General features: G+C 41.5%; 1 protein-coding gene across 1 annotated transcript; it reads left to right on the top strand.

The window, feature by feature from the left end:
- The first annotated feature begins 4,855 nt into the window (after positions 1-4,855).
- LOC141007184 (collagenase 3-like) lies at positions 4,856-7,511 on the top strand. The gene is made up of 10 exons (XM_073479536.1): positions 4,856-4,954; positions 5,150-5,397; positions 5,486-5,634; positions 5,889-6,017; positions 6,146-6,307; positions 6,426-6,555; positions 6,643-6,776; positions 6,880-7,039; positions 7,154-7,257; positions 7,356-7,511. Exons 1-10 carry the CDS (start codon positions 4,856-4,858, stop codon positions 7,463-7,465), a joined length of 1,425 nt encoding a protein of 474 aa, XP_073335637.1. The 3' UTR covers positions 7,466-7,511.
- Positions 7,512-13,574: the final 6,063 nt, after the last annotated feature.

Raw genomic sequence — 13,574 nt, 5'->3', positions numbered from 1 at the left:
AGGTCATCTGTCTCTATTGCCAGCTGGAGCATATTCTGCCATTCACACTGTCTCGCTCCGCCATACCCATACCCATCTCCAGAACTCCAGCTTCACCTCCTCTTGACCCTCCTGACCTATCGCTAGTGCCCACTGAATATTATGAGGGGCTAGCCCTCTCCCTTCCCCCACAGAGACCCTACGATTGTGCCATTGAGCTCCTTCCAGGTGCCCCGCTACATGCTAGCCATCTCTACAATCTGTCATGCCCGGAGAGGGAGGCCATGGAAAAGAAATCACTGACTCTCTGGCTACAGGACTCGTCAGACCATCCTCTTTTCCTCTGGGTGCCGGATTCTTCTTCATAGAGAAGAAGGACGAATCTTTACACCCCTGTATTGATTACCATGTCCTCAACGACATAAAGGCAAAGAACAAACACCCACTTCACCTCATCAACTCGTCATTTGAGCCACTTTGCCACACCCAAAACTTAACCAAGCTGGATTTTCAAAACGCCTACCACTTCAGGAAGGAGACGAGTCGAAGACTGGATTTAACACCCCTGGGCCACTTCGAATACCAGTTGATGCCATTTGGCTTGACCAACGCCCCAGCTGTCTTTCAGGCCCTTATCAATGTTAAATCTCTTCGTGTTTGTTAATCTAGAGGACATTTTGATTTTCTCACGCTCCACTGAAGAACATGTACAGCAGGTGCGTTTGGACCTCCATAGACTGCTGGAAAATAAACTCACCAGAGAAGTGTGAGTTTCACTCCCCAGCAGTGAGCTTCATGGGTTACGTGGTGGCGCAGGGACAGCTCCAACCAGATCCCACCAAGGGGGAGTGGCCCACACCAACTTCCCGATGACAGTTGCAACATTTCTTTGGCTTCATCAATTTCTGCCGGAGATTCATCCAGAACTACAGCCAAGTGGCCGCCCCCCTCACCCAGCTCAACTCTACCTGCACCCCCTTCACCTGGTCACCTGAGGCTGAGTCAGTCTTTTTGAGGCTCAAGAGGCAGTTCACTAACGCTCCTGTTGTCAAGTACCCGGATCCCAAGTTGCAGTGCATGGTCGAGGTGAACGCCTGCGACTCCGGGGATGGAGCGTTTTGGTCCAACACGACATCACCTCCTAAAGACTCCATACCTGTGCTTTCTTCTCACGCCTCTCGCCGGCAGAGAGAAATTATCATGTGGGAAACAGAGAGCTGTTGGCAGTGGTGTTGGCCCCCAAGAAGGGTATCACTGGCTGGAGGGTTCCCAACAGCCCTTTATTACATGGACAGACTACAAGAACCTCTTCTATCTATGCTCCACCAGACGACTGCCCATCATGCCCTCATCCCGGACTGTTGGGGCAGCCACCTGGGAGATTGAGACGCTGGTGAAGGAGGCCCAGCGTGCCTCTCCAGATCCTGGTACAGGTCCCTCCAACCACCTTTTCGTTCCTGAAACGGCACGTTCACAAGTGTTGCGGTGGGGGCATTCCTCCAAATTAACCTGCCATCCGGGAGTTCAACACACTCAGCTATTGCTCCGTCAACACTTCTGGTGGCCGTGACTGACTAGGGATGTCAAGGAGTTCGTGGCAACCTGCACCGTTTGCGCCCGGAACAAGGCCTCTCACCGCCCCCACCACTGGTCTCCTCCACCCTCTACCCGTGCCCAGCCGCCCCTGGTCCTATGTGGCGGTGGATTTCGTCGCCAGATTACCACCTTCAGAGGGCAATACTGTCATATTCACCATAATCGACCACTTTTCCAATTCAGTCCATTTTGTCCCATTACCCAAGCTGCCCTCGGCTTTTGAGACAGCCCAGCTCCTCATCCTCCAAGTGTTCCGGCTCCATGGGATCCCAGTCGACATTATCTCTGATCGTGGTCCCCAGTTCGCCTCTCAGGTGTGGCAGGCCTCCGCCCTCCGCTGTGTGACCACTCAACATCCTGCTTCCTGGTGCACCTTTCTCCCCTGGGTTGAGTATTGACACAATTCCCTCACTAGTGCAGCCACTGGCATGACCCCCTTCATGGCAGCTTCAGGCTTTCAACTCCCTCTGTTTCACACACAGGAAGCGGAGGTAGCCTTCCCATCTATTCAAGCCGACGTAACCCGTTGTAAGGATCCAACCAGCGAAATCATTCTTGTGATCAATAAATTTACCTTTCAAGTCACTACCTGTTTGGTGTCACCTTTGGGTCCACCTGTTCCTTACTACAACCGTTAGACTAGTGTCATTTCAATTAATCATTTTTAATATAAAATGTATCATTAAAAATGTGCAACATTTTCCTGCTGCTTCATGACACACATGCATATGCGTGCATACACATGCACACACCCATAATGACATGGTACAACTTATTGGTCACTCAAAATTTGGAAGTCGAAAACAAATGCAGGTGACGGGGTGTGGAAGAAGAGAATGGCAGTGGATAAGACTCTCTTTAACTTTTTGGTTTAGACACCTTGAAAATGTTTAAAAGGGCTTGAATTTTACGGGATTGGTATCGCCTTTCTTAAATATTGCAATTCTAGAAAAATTGCATTGTATTCATGGCAATGTGTTGTATTTAACCCAACAGAACAGACACACTGAGGCCAGCCATGGAGCAGTGTATGAGGTCCTGAGGAGGGATGGTGCAGAGCCTGAGCCTGACCCACAGCCCACCTGTGTCCTGACTGGAAGAAATGGAGGTCATCAGTGGAATGAGGGGCATTGCTTTATTTGGATTCTTGATTTGTTTGGACTGATGCTCATCAGACCTCAAATGCCCTTACAGATTGTCACATAATCTACATAATAATGCCACTTCGGTGATTAATGGAAAATAAATGTGGAAAAGAGTGAAATATATTTTCATATAATATAGTACATGTCATTCTAACTATATTTCCAATATATTATTAAAATGTGAATATAGTGAATTACAATGAAGCACTTTTTTATACCTATGAAATGCATTCAGCATTGGGAAATAGTTCCATAATTAATTCAGACTTTAATTTGTAACACTGTTTTGTGTAAGGCTATATAATGTACTATTACTACAATAAGAATATATTAATGGTATATTATTTGTGTATTTGCAAGAGACTCACAATAGATTTTTAATGTACTTATGACATAAATAAGGTAGACTTTGAATCAACCAATCAAGCATGTACAGTATTTTAGTACACAAATAGCAATATACTTAAAGTGTAAAAAGTATATTCGAAGCTGTTCCACTTTGGCACATTAAACATTCACTAAATACACTACAGATTGTGCTTTTCTACAATTTAATTACAACTAAAATATACTCAGTGCTAAATGAGTTCCAAAATAGCAAACTTTAAGTCAACTAAGCATTAACATACTTGAAGGGTACTAAAGATTAATCTGGCTACAAGTATACTTAAGTATGCTAAGATTTAATAAACCTAGTATATATGTTTTTTCACATGGGTGGAAAAAATAAAGTTTGCACTCAGAGGCTCTTCTGAAGCCTATGTTGACCAGTATAATGGTAATGGTCCATCTTGTGCCTGTCTGTTTTGGGCGTGTGCTTCGCTGCCTTTCTGCCACACACACACAGTTATCCCCAGTATAAAATTCTTTATTCCAACAGCATTCAAAGATGTGTGACTATTAGCTTTACCCCCTGTGACCTTTGATCTTCAATAATCTGCAGCCTATATGTCAGGAACCATACAACATGTCCTTGACCTCCATTTGAAATGTACAGTAACAGGACTTTTGTTAATCATGACGTGGCACAGACGCAACAATAGCATGAGGGTTTATGAGTCAATGGTCAGATTATTGATGACAGACTTGTAAAAATGTGAAGGTCAGTTGAGACAATATGACAAACAATGCTGTCAGACTTCTCAGAGGCGACACTAAAACCAACCGCATGACTAAGAATGTATAGATATCTTTAAGAATGAAGGGTAATACTTTATAATAACCATCTTTAATAAATGGTACATTTATAGTTATTAAGCTTTAGTTAATAGTTATTTGACTGTTAACAAACAATTAAATGCTTTATACACCATGTATTAAGGAATTATTTTGTGACATCACAACTGATGCTTAATACTTCAAATATAAATGTTAATAACTATTGTTTAGTTCATCCATAAACATTATTTCGATGGCCAATTTGAAGTAGCAACTCACGTTTATAAGCCTTTACAATTGCTTTATAAATGGTTTATAAAGCATTTCATTGTTATTTAACCATCAATTAACTATTACTGTAAGTATAAAGTATAATTAGCTATACATTTACCATTTATTAATGATGGCCATTATAACGTATAAAATAATTCACTACATGTATCCTATGCATGTCTATCATTGTCTCGGTATCTTTGAACAGATCTGGATCCAGATACAATTTTTTTAAAAAGTGTTTTAATTAAACACGTTCATATCTTATTTGGTTATAAATATGTTTGTCCTTTCATTTAATTTTTGTGAAATCAAGTTTTAAGATAGCCCAACCAGCAAGTACATTTTTCCATGAGAAATACAACTGAAACCAATTATACAAAACAACTAAAACTAAATCTGCAAGTGAGTCTGAAAAATATATAGAAATAGTACTATTTTAGTAGAGGTAGAGGTAGATTCATGAGATTGTCTTCCCAAGCATATCCTGTTACCTGAAATAAGCCCCTCCTGTGTCACGTCATCATACTGACAGTGTCTCATTTTGGAAAACTTTTTGTTGAATGAGCAATCAGAGCCCAACTTCCTCTCTTATCATTAAAAGGAATATTGAGTCATTGAGTGGAGCAGGACATTTCGAAACAAGCCCCGTCCTCAGCCTATATAACAGCTGCCTGCAGCACAGAAGTTGCATTCGACGAAACATGAAGACTTTCAATCTGAGCGTTCTACTAAGCCTGGCAGTCGCAGTTTACTGCGTGCCAATACAGCAGGTTACTGTGCAGGATGAACAGTTGGCAGAGGTATGTAGGCCTGTTTTTATGCATGTGTTCTCACTATTTTGCAAGTGCATGTGGAACTCTGTTGTTCTGTCGCTGTAAACAGGGAAAAATGAAGTAGCTTTACCCCTGCATATTAACAAACATCCCTTTTCTTACAAATATTATGTACTTTCTACAGCTGACACATTTTTAAGTATTCATTGTTCTTTCTTGCAGAGCTACCTGAGAAAATTCTTCAACCTAATGGATGAAACCGGCCCGACTATCAGACGGGGGAAGAGCCCGCTGATCACGAAGCTGAGTGAGATGCAGAAATTCTTTGGTCTCCAGATCACCGGGACTCTGGATGGTGACACCTTGGAGATGATGAAGAAGCCCCGCTGTGGCGTTCCAGACGCCCACATCGGCGAGTTCTCCACATTTCCAAATGGCCCCAAGTGGCAGAAAAACAGCCTGACATACAGGTGAACGATCTCAAGAGAGAAAGCGTGTGAGAAAAACATCCTTTAGGTAATGCATGTAATTGATGTAGTATATTTTTCTGTACTACAGGATAAAGAACTACACACCTGACATGTCTGTGTCAGAGGTGGATGACTCCATAGAGAAAGCTCTGCAGGTTTGGGCCAAAGTCACTCCTCTCAGATTCACAAGAATCTACAGAGGCACCGCTGACATCATGATCTCCTTCGGCCGCCTATGTGAGTACACAATAACTTTTCCTGTCTTTCCCAGTTATATACTCTCCATGTGCTCAGTCTATTGGTTGTGCCATCTCAGCTTTAACTTTGTGTTTTTTCTGTGCCTTGAATCTGGTCAGACAGCTGATTAGTCGTAGCACTCAGATTTATTGTGTAAACTCAGCTCTGATTTGCTGCTTTTAACACAATTCCAGTCAATGGCTTGTATCTCTGTTTGGTTTTCAACCCTGACATGAATATGTTCTTGCTAACAGATCATGGTGATTACTACCCCTTTGATGGCCCTGATGGCACTCTTGCTCATGCCTTCGCCCCAGCCCCAGGCATTGGAGGAGATGCTCATTTTGATGACGATGAGACCTTCACTTTCCGCTCAAATACTGGTCAGTTTGTTATTTATGCTCTGCATAGTGTCTCTTTTACTTACTTACGATTCCGTCAGTGTATGTTTTGACATTATATACACTGTACATGGAGAGGAACTGTAAGTGACCTTGTGTTTTTGCTGTAGGCTACGTCCTCTTCATGGTGGCTGCCCATGAGTTTGGCCACTCCCTGGGTTTGTCTCACTCTGATGATCCTGGTGCTCTCATGTACCCTACATACTCTTACCAAAACCCTGAAACATTCATTCTGCCCCGGGATGATGTCAACGGCATCCAGTCTCTCTATGGTTAGTACTACCTTTCAGTTCATTGATGCCTGATTGCAAAAACAGCACTTGACCTAAATCCTTGGAAAAAAGACACTCCTCCACAATCTTTGATGATGTCACTTTGTTTCACCTCCAGGTCCAAACCCTGACACGGATCCTGTTCAGCCTGAACCTGAGCCCCCCACCACCCCCGATGCCTGTGACTCAACCATGGTCCTGGACGCTGTTGCCACCCTGCGAGGAGAAATGCTCTTCTTCAAGGACAGGTATTGTAGACATACAGTGGAACGCTCAAATATCTGAAATATCTGGAGCTGATTTATAAACTTCTATCTGTTCTTGTGTGTTCTCAGCTTCTTTTGGCGTAGCTACCCTCAGAGCAATACACCTCAGCAGACCCTCATCACAAACTTCTGGCCCAATGCCCCCATCAACATCGATGCTGCTTATGAAAGCCAACAACTAGACAGTGTCCTACTCTTTAAAGGTGATGTGTTTGTTCTCTGTATTTACCTAACGTGCCAAATCTGACCACATTATTACCTCAACATGCATATACTAAAAAACATTTTCCTTTCATCTCTATCCAGGTCGTAAAGTGTGGGCTTTCAGTGGCTATGATCTTGTAAGTGGCTATCCTAAACCACTCTCCAGCTTTGGTCTGCCCAAAACCATAAAGAAAGTGGATGCGGCCCTCTATGATGCCCACTCTGGCAAGACACTGTTCTTTGTTGGCAGCAATTACTACAGGTGTGTTCAAATAACGTGATGTAACATAAATCTGATATTGATAATAATAATGATAGACAAGATGTTGGTTGACAAGATGGTGAATCAGTCTAAGTACTGTCCATGATTCTTCAGTTATGATGAGGCCAGAAAGACCATGGACCAGGGATTCCCCAAGCCGGTGGATCAGACCTTCTCCGGCATGACCGGCAAGGTGACTGCGGCTTTCCAGTACAGAGGTGAGTAACATTTAAAGATCATTAGATTTTTACAAGTCAAGACGACTGAAATGAGAAAAAGTCTGTGCAGAAACTAACACTGAGCCTCTGTTCTGCAGGTTACACATACATCTACAGTGGACCCTACATGTTTGAGTACGACCTGATGAGCAAGAGGTTGTTCCGTGTGCTGAGGAACAGCTACTTCCTGCGCTGCACTAACTTCTAGTTTACTAGCTAAGCTGCTCATGAAGCCATTTTGAATTAGATGAAGACACCAGCATTAAAATGTCCATAATATGTTAAAGTATATTTAATAATATATGATGACATTTTTATACACTTAGGAGGTATACACTGGTTATATGGCCTTCCTGAGAACAGCACCTTATGTTTTTAAATCGTGTGTTTTTATTTAATTTTTTATGTCAGCCACTGCTATTTTAAGTTAATACAATTCTATTTAATCTTGTTTTATTTATATCATATTCATTGTTTAATTATTGCTTTTGCTGTTTGTTTTACTTTTTAATTTGTGTTTCATGAAGTTTAGTTGTGAAATTCAGAACATGTTACATAAATGAATTCACACATTGTTACAATTGCACGTGAGGATGTGAAAATAAATTGGCATTTAAAATGTGCAAATAAAAGTTGTTTAAGCACATTTCTAAATGTATTTTGTTATTATTTTGCATATTGTCCATTTTCTGAACACTTATTTTCACAATACTTTTATACTATTATATGAAGAACAAAGTTGCAAGTATTTAGACAATATGTTGACCGCACTGCCAGACTTGCCTAACTTTACCCGGGGCAGACTGGATGAAGGATGTAATCGATGCTCCCAGACCCTCTCTGACCTGACCCACATGTTCTTGTCAAATGTCTAGCGCCTGGCAACCATTTTTTGATACAATTTTGGACATCTTAGAATTGAAAATGTGTCCTACCCCTCATATAACTTCAGTAGACCTCCAGATGAAGTCAGCAACAGCAATTCAAACTAATGTTAAGTTTCAGCCTCTTTAATTGTCTGTAGGAAAATCCTGCTTCTGTGGAAATCACCCCTCATTCAAGGCCTAGCTGCATGATACACTATCTGTAAATATCTAACAAATATACCAACATCATAATTTTCACAATAAAACCTTTAACACTTTTTGAAGTAATGATACTATAATGCACTTTCTAGAAATATATTACAGGAAAATGTACTTTTAGTTAAAGTGATGTGTAATTTCTAAGGTGCATGTACTTGAACTTTGTTTTTTAACATATTTGTTTAAAGCAAAAGCGTATCTTGAAAATACACATTTCAATATCCTGAAGTTTTCATGTATTTCAAGTTATGATTGAGTGTTATTTCTAAGTGCACTTACTCACTCAGACTACTTTTAAAAGTATACTAAATTGCAAATATTTATAGTGATAACTTATTGTACTTATTTTCATGTTTGTAATACACTGTCAGTATGCCTTCTTGAAGTGTACTTAATGTACTTTTACTTAATTATAGGTTAAGTAGACCTCTAAACAGTGTATTTTAATGTTTGTGCATTTCAAGTACTAATTATAGTAAATTACAAATACATAGTGGCAAATTAGTTTACTTTCTACAAATATGATGTTTTTATGTCCCTTTGTACTTTAGTATACTGAATTGCAAGGAGGTAAATTAGTTTACTGTTGAAAGGAATAATCAAAGTCTAGTTGTTATGATTTGGACTTTGTGGTGGCCGGTTTGTGGTCTGTGTTTTGTGCTTTTTTTCCCCCAGAGGTGCTTGGTGAGGCTGGGTGTGGCTTTGTTGCTGGTTGTTACAACCTTGGCTCAGGGTTGTAACAAGATAGGAAGTCACACACACACAAAAAGTTCCAAATCAAAAGGATTTATTTAACTTATATGATATGAATGCACTCAGTAGTGTAAGTGTAAGCCATGGTGATGAGTTAGAGGCTGCCCAGCAAGAGAGCACACTCTGGGTGAGTTGCTCTTTTATAGGCTTGGCTCCTCCCTTCTTCAGGTGCAAGCCGTTTGTCCAACGACCCACCATGACTCCTACAGAGCAAAACAGAAAACATGGAGGTGTGGGCCGGCACAGCTGTGTCGGTCCACACATCTGCAGCACATTGAGTATAATCAGCACCTGCACTTATACCCAGACCTTTCCTCTGCACGGTGCCAGATTATTGTCGCCATCTCCAGTGGTACTTGATTTCTCTCAGTATCTCGAGTTTATGTATTAAGAAAGCCTTCTTGTGTTCACTCGCCAGCGCTTTAACCCTGCCTTCCTCCTCTTCCAGTGTGACCAGACCATACCTGAAAACCAGCTCCTCAACCACTCGCCACCCAGCCTCCTGCAACTCTGCCACCTCTAACAACCTCAACTGCCTGAGCCAGCCTCCCATTTCATCCTACCAGCGAAATCATTCTTGTGATCAATAAATTCACCTTTCAAGTAACTACCTGTTTGGCGTCATTTTTGGGTCATTTGTTACAGAATCATCTGGCCAACATGGATCCAACCGACCCAAACTCCATCCATCAAGCTCTCAAGTTCAAGGGATCCTCATAGGAAAACACAAAAATATGCTCCAAGACATCATGACCTCTTTACAAGGACTCTACTCAACTCAGTGTCCAACTTGGCCAACTCACTACTCAGACGGTGCCCCACCCCCTCTCCTTCTGCATCAGTGAGTCACCTCTAGTTACTCACTGATGCAGGTGAGTATTTAGAGGTTACTCTAGTTCAGCCTCTAGTTCTGCCCAATTTCCCCCCTCCCCTGCTAAAGAGCCTTTTGTTCCCCCTGTGGAGCATTTCTGTGGTGAGTTAGGCACCTGTGGTAGATTTATTCTCCAGTGTTCTCATGTTTTCGACCTACAGCCTTCTAGTTATGCCAATGATAAAGCCCGCATAGTTTATATCATGAATTTGTTAAGGGGTAGAGCAGCTCAGTGGGGAGCCACGTTACGGGAGGGAAACTCACCTGTTCTACCTTCATAGTGCAGCCACCGGCATGACCCCCTTCATGGCAGCTTCAGGCTTTCAACTCCCTCCGTTTCACACACAGGAAGCGGAGGTAGCCTTCCCCTCTATTCAAGCCTACGTAACCTGTTGTAAGGATCCAACCAGCGAAATCATTCTCGTGATCAATAAATACACCTTTCAAGTCACTACCTGTTTGGTGTTACCTTTAGGTCCACCTGTTCCTTACCGTTAGACTAGTGTCATTTCAGTTTGTAACACTTACAGTGAGAGAGGTTAGTCTGAGGAATAGTATGACATCAATATCTAAAACCTAAGTTCTAGTTGGAGGATTAATAAGCAAAACACAAGTGCAATATTTAGACAATATCCGGATGCATTTATTCACCATAAAAAATAGGAACACTTCTCTCAATAAGTGCTTATTCACCTTTATGTTATGCTTTGACAAAATGGTAAAATAAAATACAGTGAACCAGGTTCAAGTGAAAATAAATGTACCTGTTTACCCAGAGCTCTCCAAGATCACAATAAAAAATGAAACAAAATACCTCAATTGTCCAGATGTAAATTACTGTACCCGGGCACTTAAGATAACTAACTTAAATAAAATCACCTCCACTGTAAAGTGGGATCTTCCTCATAAAAGAAAATTGCTTCTTCAAGTTCAGTTTATTCCAGTCAAAGGTTTTTAGTCCCTTTGTCTCCTTTGAGGTTAGTTCAGTCTCAGTTCAGTTAGGTAGGGGCCCCTTTTTCTTTTGTTTTGTCAAATCTTATCTGGAATCCAGTTGAAGCTGTAGTATCCCGATGCACAAAGTGGCTCCACTTGACGCTGTAGTAGCGACTGGACTGCCGCTCACCCGCTGAAACTACTGCGAGTCGCCGTAGTCTTCTCTCAGAAGTCAACCATAAAAAAACCAACCTGCATAGTGTACAGTTTAACCTTAGTTAAAGTCCATATTGATTCTTTAAACTATGCCGCATCAGTAGATCTTAGCAGCTCATTTTGGTATCTTTCATCTTTACTTATTCACACAGTCACAACACAAATACACACGCTTTTAAGAAAATAAAACTTAAAAGGCTATTGTTCCTACTAGAATGTCTCATACATCATTAAAGCAACGGTGATAAGCATTTTTTCCAAACACTTCACATTCCTCCGATTGTTTTTTTTTCATCACTCAAGTTCGTGAAATGAGCTCAAGCTAACAAAGTTAAGCTAGCACTGAAAATATAACACACTCACCGGAGAATAGTCATCAAAACACATTAGTTAGTTGTCCTCCTTAATCTTCTGGTGACACATCATCATCCCGGACAACTTTGACCTCTTCTCGAACAACAATAACTTCAAACTTAATCAATAGATTAACATTCGCTCCACACTGCTCACAAAAAGCTGCACTCGCACTTGTGCTCATCTTGTTTTTTTTTCACTTCCTCCTTCTTCCTCATTTCTACCGCTGATTTTTAGACCCATCAGTGAGCACTATGCGCCACCTTGTGGAGGTTCATACCCTACTACATACAAAATCACAACACCTCAAATCGATATACTATTATGTTAAATTTATGGGGGCTACAAGTTCATCATTTTTAATATAAAATGTATCATTAAATATGTGCAACATTTTCCCGCTGCTTCATGACACACATGCATACGCGTGCCGTGCATAGACATACACACACATGCACACACCCATAATGACATGTTAAAACTTATTGGTCACTCAAAATTTAGAAGTTGAAACAGTTGCAGGTGACGGGGTGTGGAAAAAGAGAAGGGCAGTGGATAAGACTCTCTTTAACTTGGTGTCTAAGTTTGGTTTGGACACCTTGAAAATGATTAAAAGGGCTTGAATTTTACTGGAGTGGTATCGCCTTTCTTAAACATTACAATTCTAGAAAAATTGCGTTGTAGTCATGGCAATGTGTTGTATTTAACCCAACAGAACAGACACACTGAGGCCAGCCATGGAGCAGTGTATGAGGTCCTGAGGAGGGATGGTGCAGAGCCTGAGCCTTACCCACAGCCCTGTGTCCTCCTGACTTGAAGAAATGGAGGTCATCGGTGGAATGGGGGGCATTGCTTTATTTGGATTCTTGATTTGTTTGGACCGACTTCTTCGCTGAGACGCTGGGCATGGATATTCCCGAGGGACCGGAGATGCTGGTCCGGGCGCACCGCCTCACTTCGGGGGCTGGGGTTTTGTTCTTCTCCACACTGTTTTCACTGTTTTTATGTCTTATTTTTTGTTTGGTCAGAAGGTTTTCTCCACAGAGTCTTGACATAATATCGGGGGTTTCGGCCAGATTTATTGTATCTGCCGATTGGGATTATGGTTGACAACACGACAATTAGACTTTGCTCCTGGAATGTCCATGGGATTCACGGTCCTATTAAACGCAAGAAAATACTTAACTATTTAAAGAGAGAAAATGTTCAAATAGCTCTGATCCAAGAGACTCATTTGGATGACAGGGAACATTCAAAACTAAAGAGAGAATGGGTGGGCCAGATTTATTCCTCCTCTTTTACCACTAGCAGCAGGGGTGTGGCCATCCTGGTTCATAAGTCCTTGCCCCTGACAGGGGTGGAGGTTAGAGCTGATAGTGCGGGCAGGTATGTTATGATTAAAGGGACATTATATGGGGATACAGTCTCCTATTTAAATGTATACGCCCCCCCTGTCCGTTCTTCAGACTTTTTTACTGGAGTGTTTTCCTTGTTCTCAGATTGGATTGTTGAATCCTCTGTCATTGCTGGCGACTTTAACTGTTACCTAAATCCACAGCTGGATAGATCTAGTAAAAAAGTTCAATCTAATATAGGGCAGGGCCAGTCTTTACTTGGCTGCTGCAACGACATCCATTTTATAGATACGTGGAGGACTATACATTTTATTCTAAGGTTCATAATTCATCCTCTAGAATTGATTATTTTTTTACTCCTAAATCTGCACTGCAGAATGTGCGCTCCTGTTCGATAGGTAATATTATTATTAGTGATCACTCACCAGTATTTTTAGTCATGTCCTGTAGAGTACAACACCCCGAGGCACAGTGGCGGTTCCCAAATCATCTTCTGAAAAACCCAATTTTAAATCACATCTTACTGAACAGTTCAAATATTTTATCACTGAAAATGACACCCCTCGTGTTTCTCCTAGTCTGCTTTGGGAAACTGCTAAGGCTGTTATCCGTGGTCTTACTATATCATTCTCAGCAAGCGTAAAGAAAAAACAGCAGAAGCTTGAACAACAATTATGTAATCTGCAGGGAGAGTTTAACCTCAACCCGTCAGACGATTTGAGACTTCAAATTTATGTTACTACTGCAGCT

This window comes from Pagrus major, chromosome 13 (genome assembly GCF_040436345.1).
Source record: "Pagrus major chromosome 13, Pma_NU_1.0".
Lineage (NCBI taxonomy): Eukaryota > Metazoa > Chordata > Actinopteri > Spariformes > Sparidae > Pagrus > Pagrus major.
Note: the sequence above shows the minus strand (reverse complement) of the source record. Positions and strands in the feature narration are given on the sequence as shown.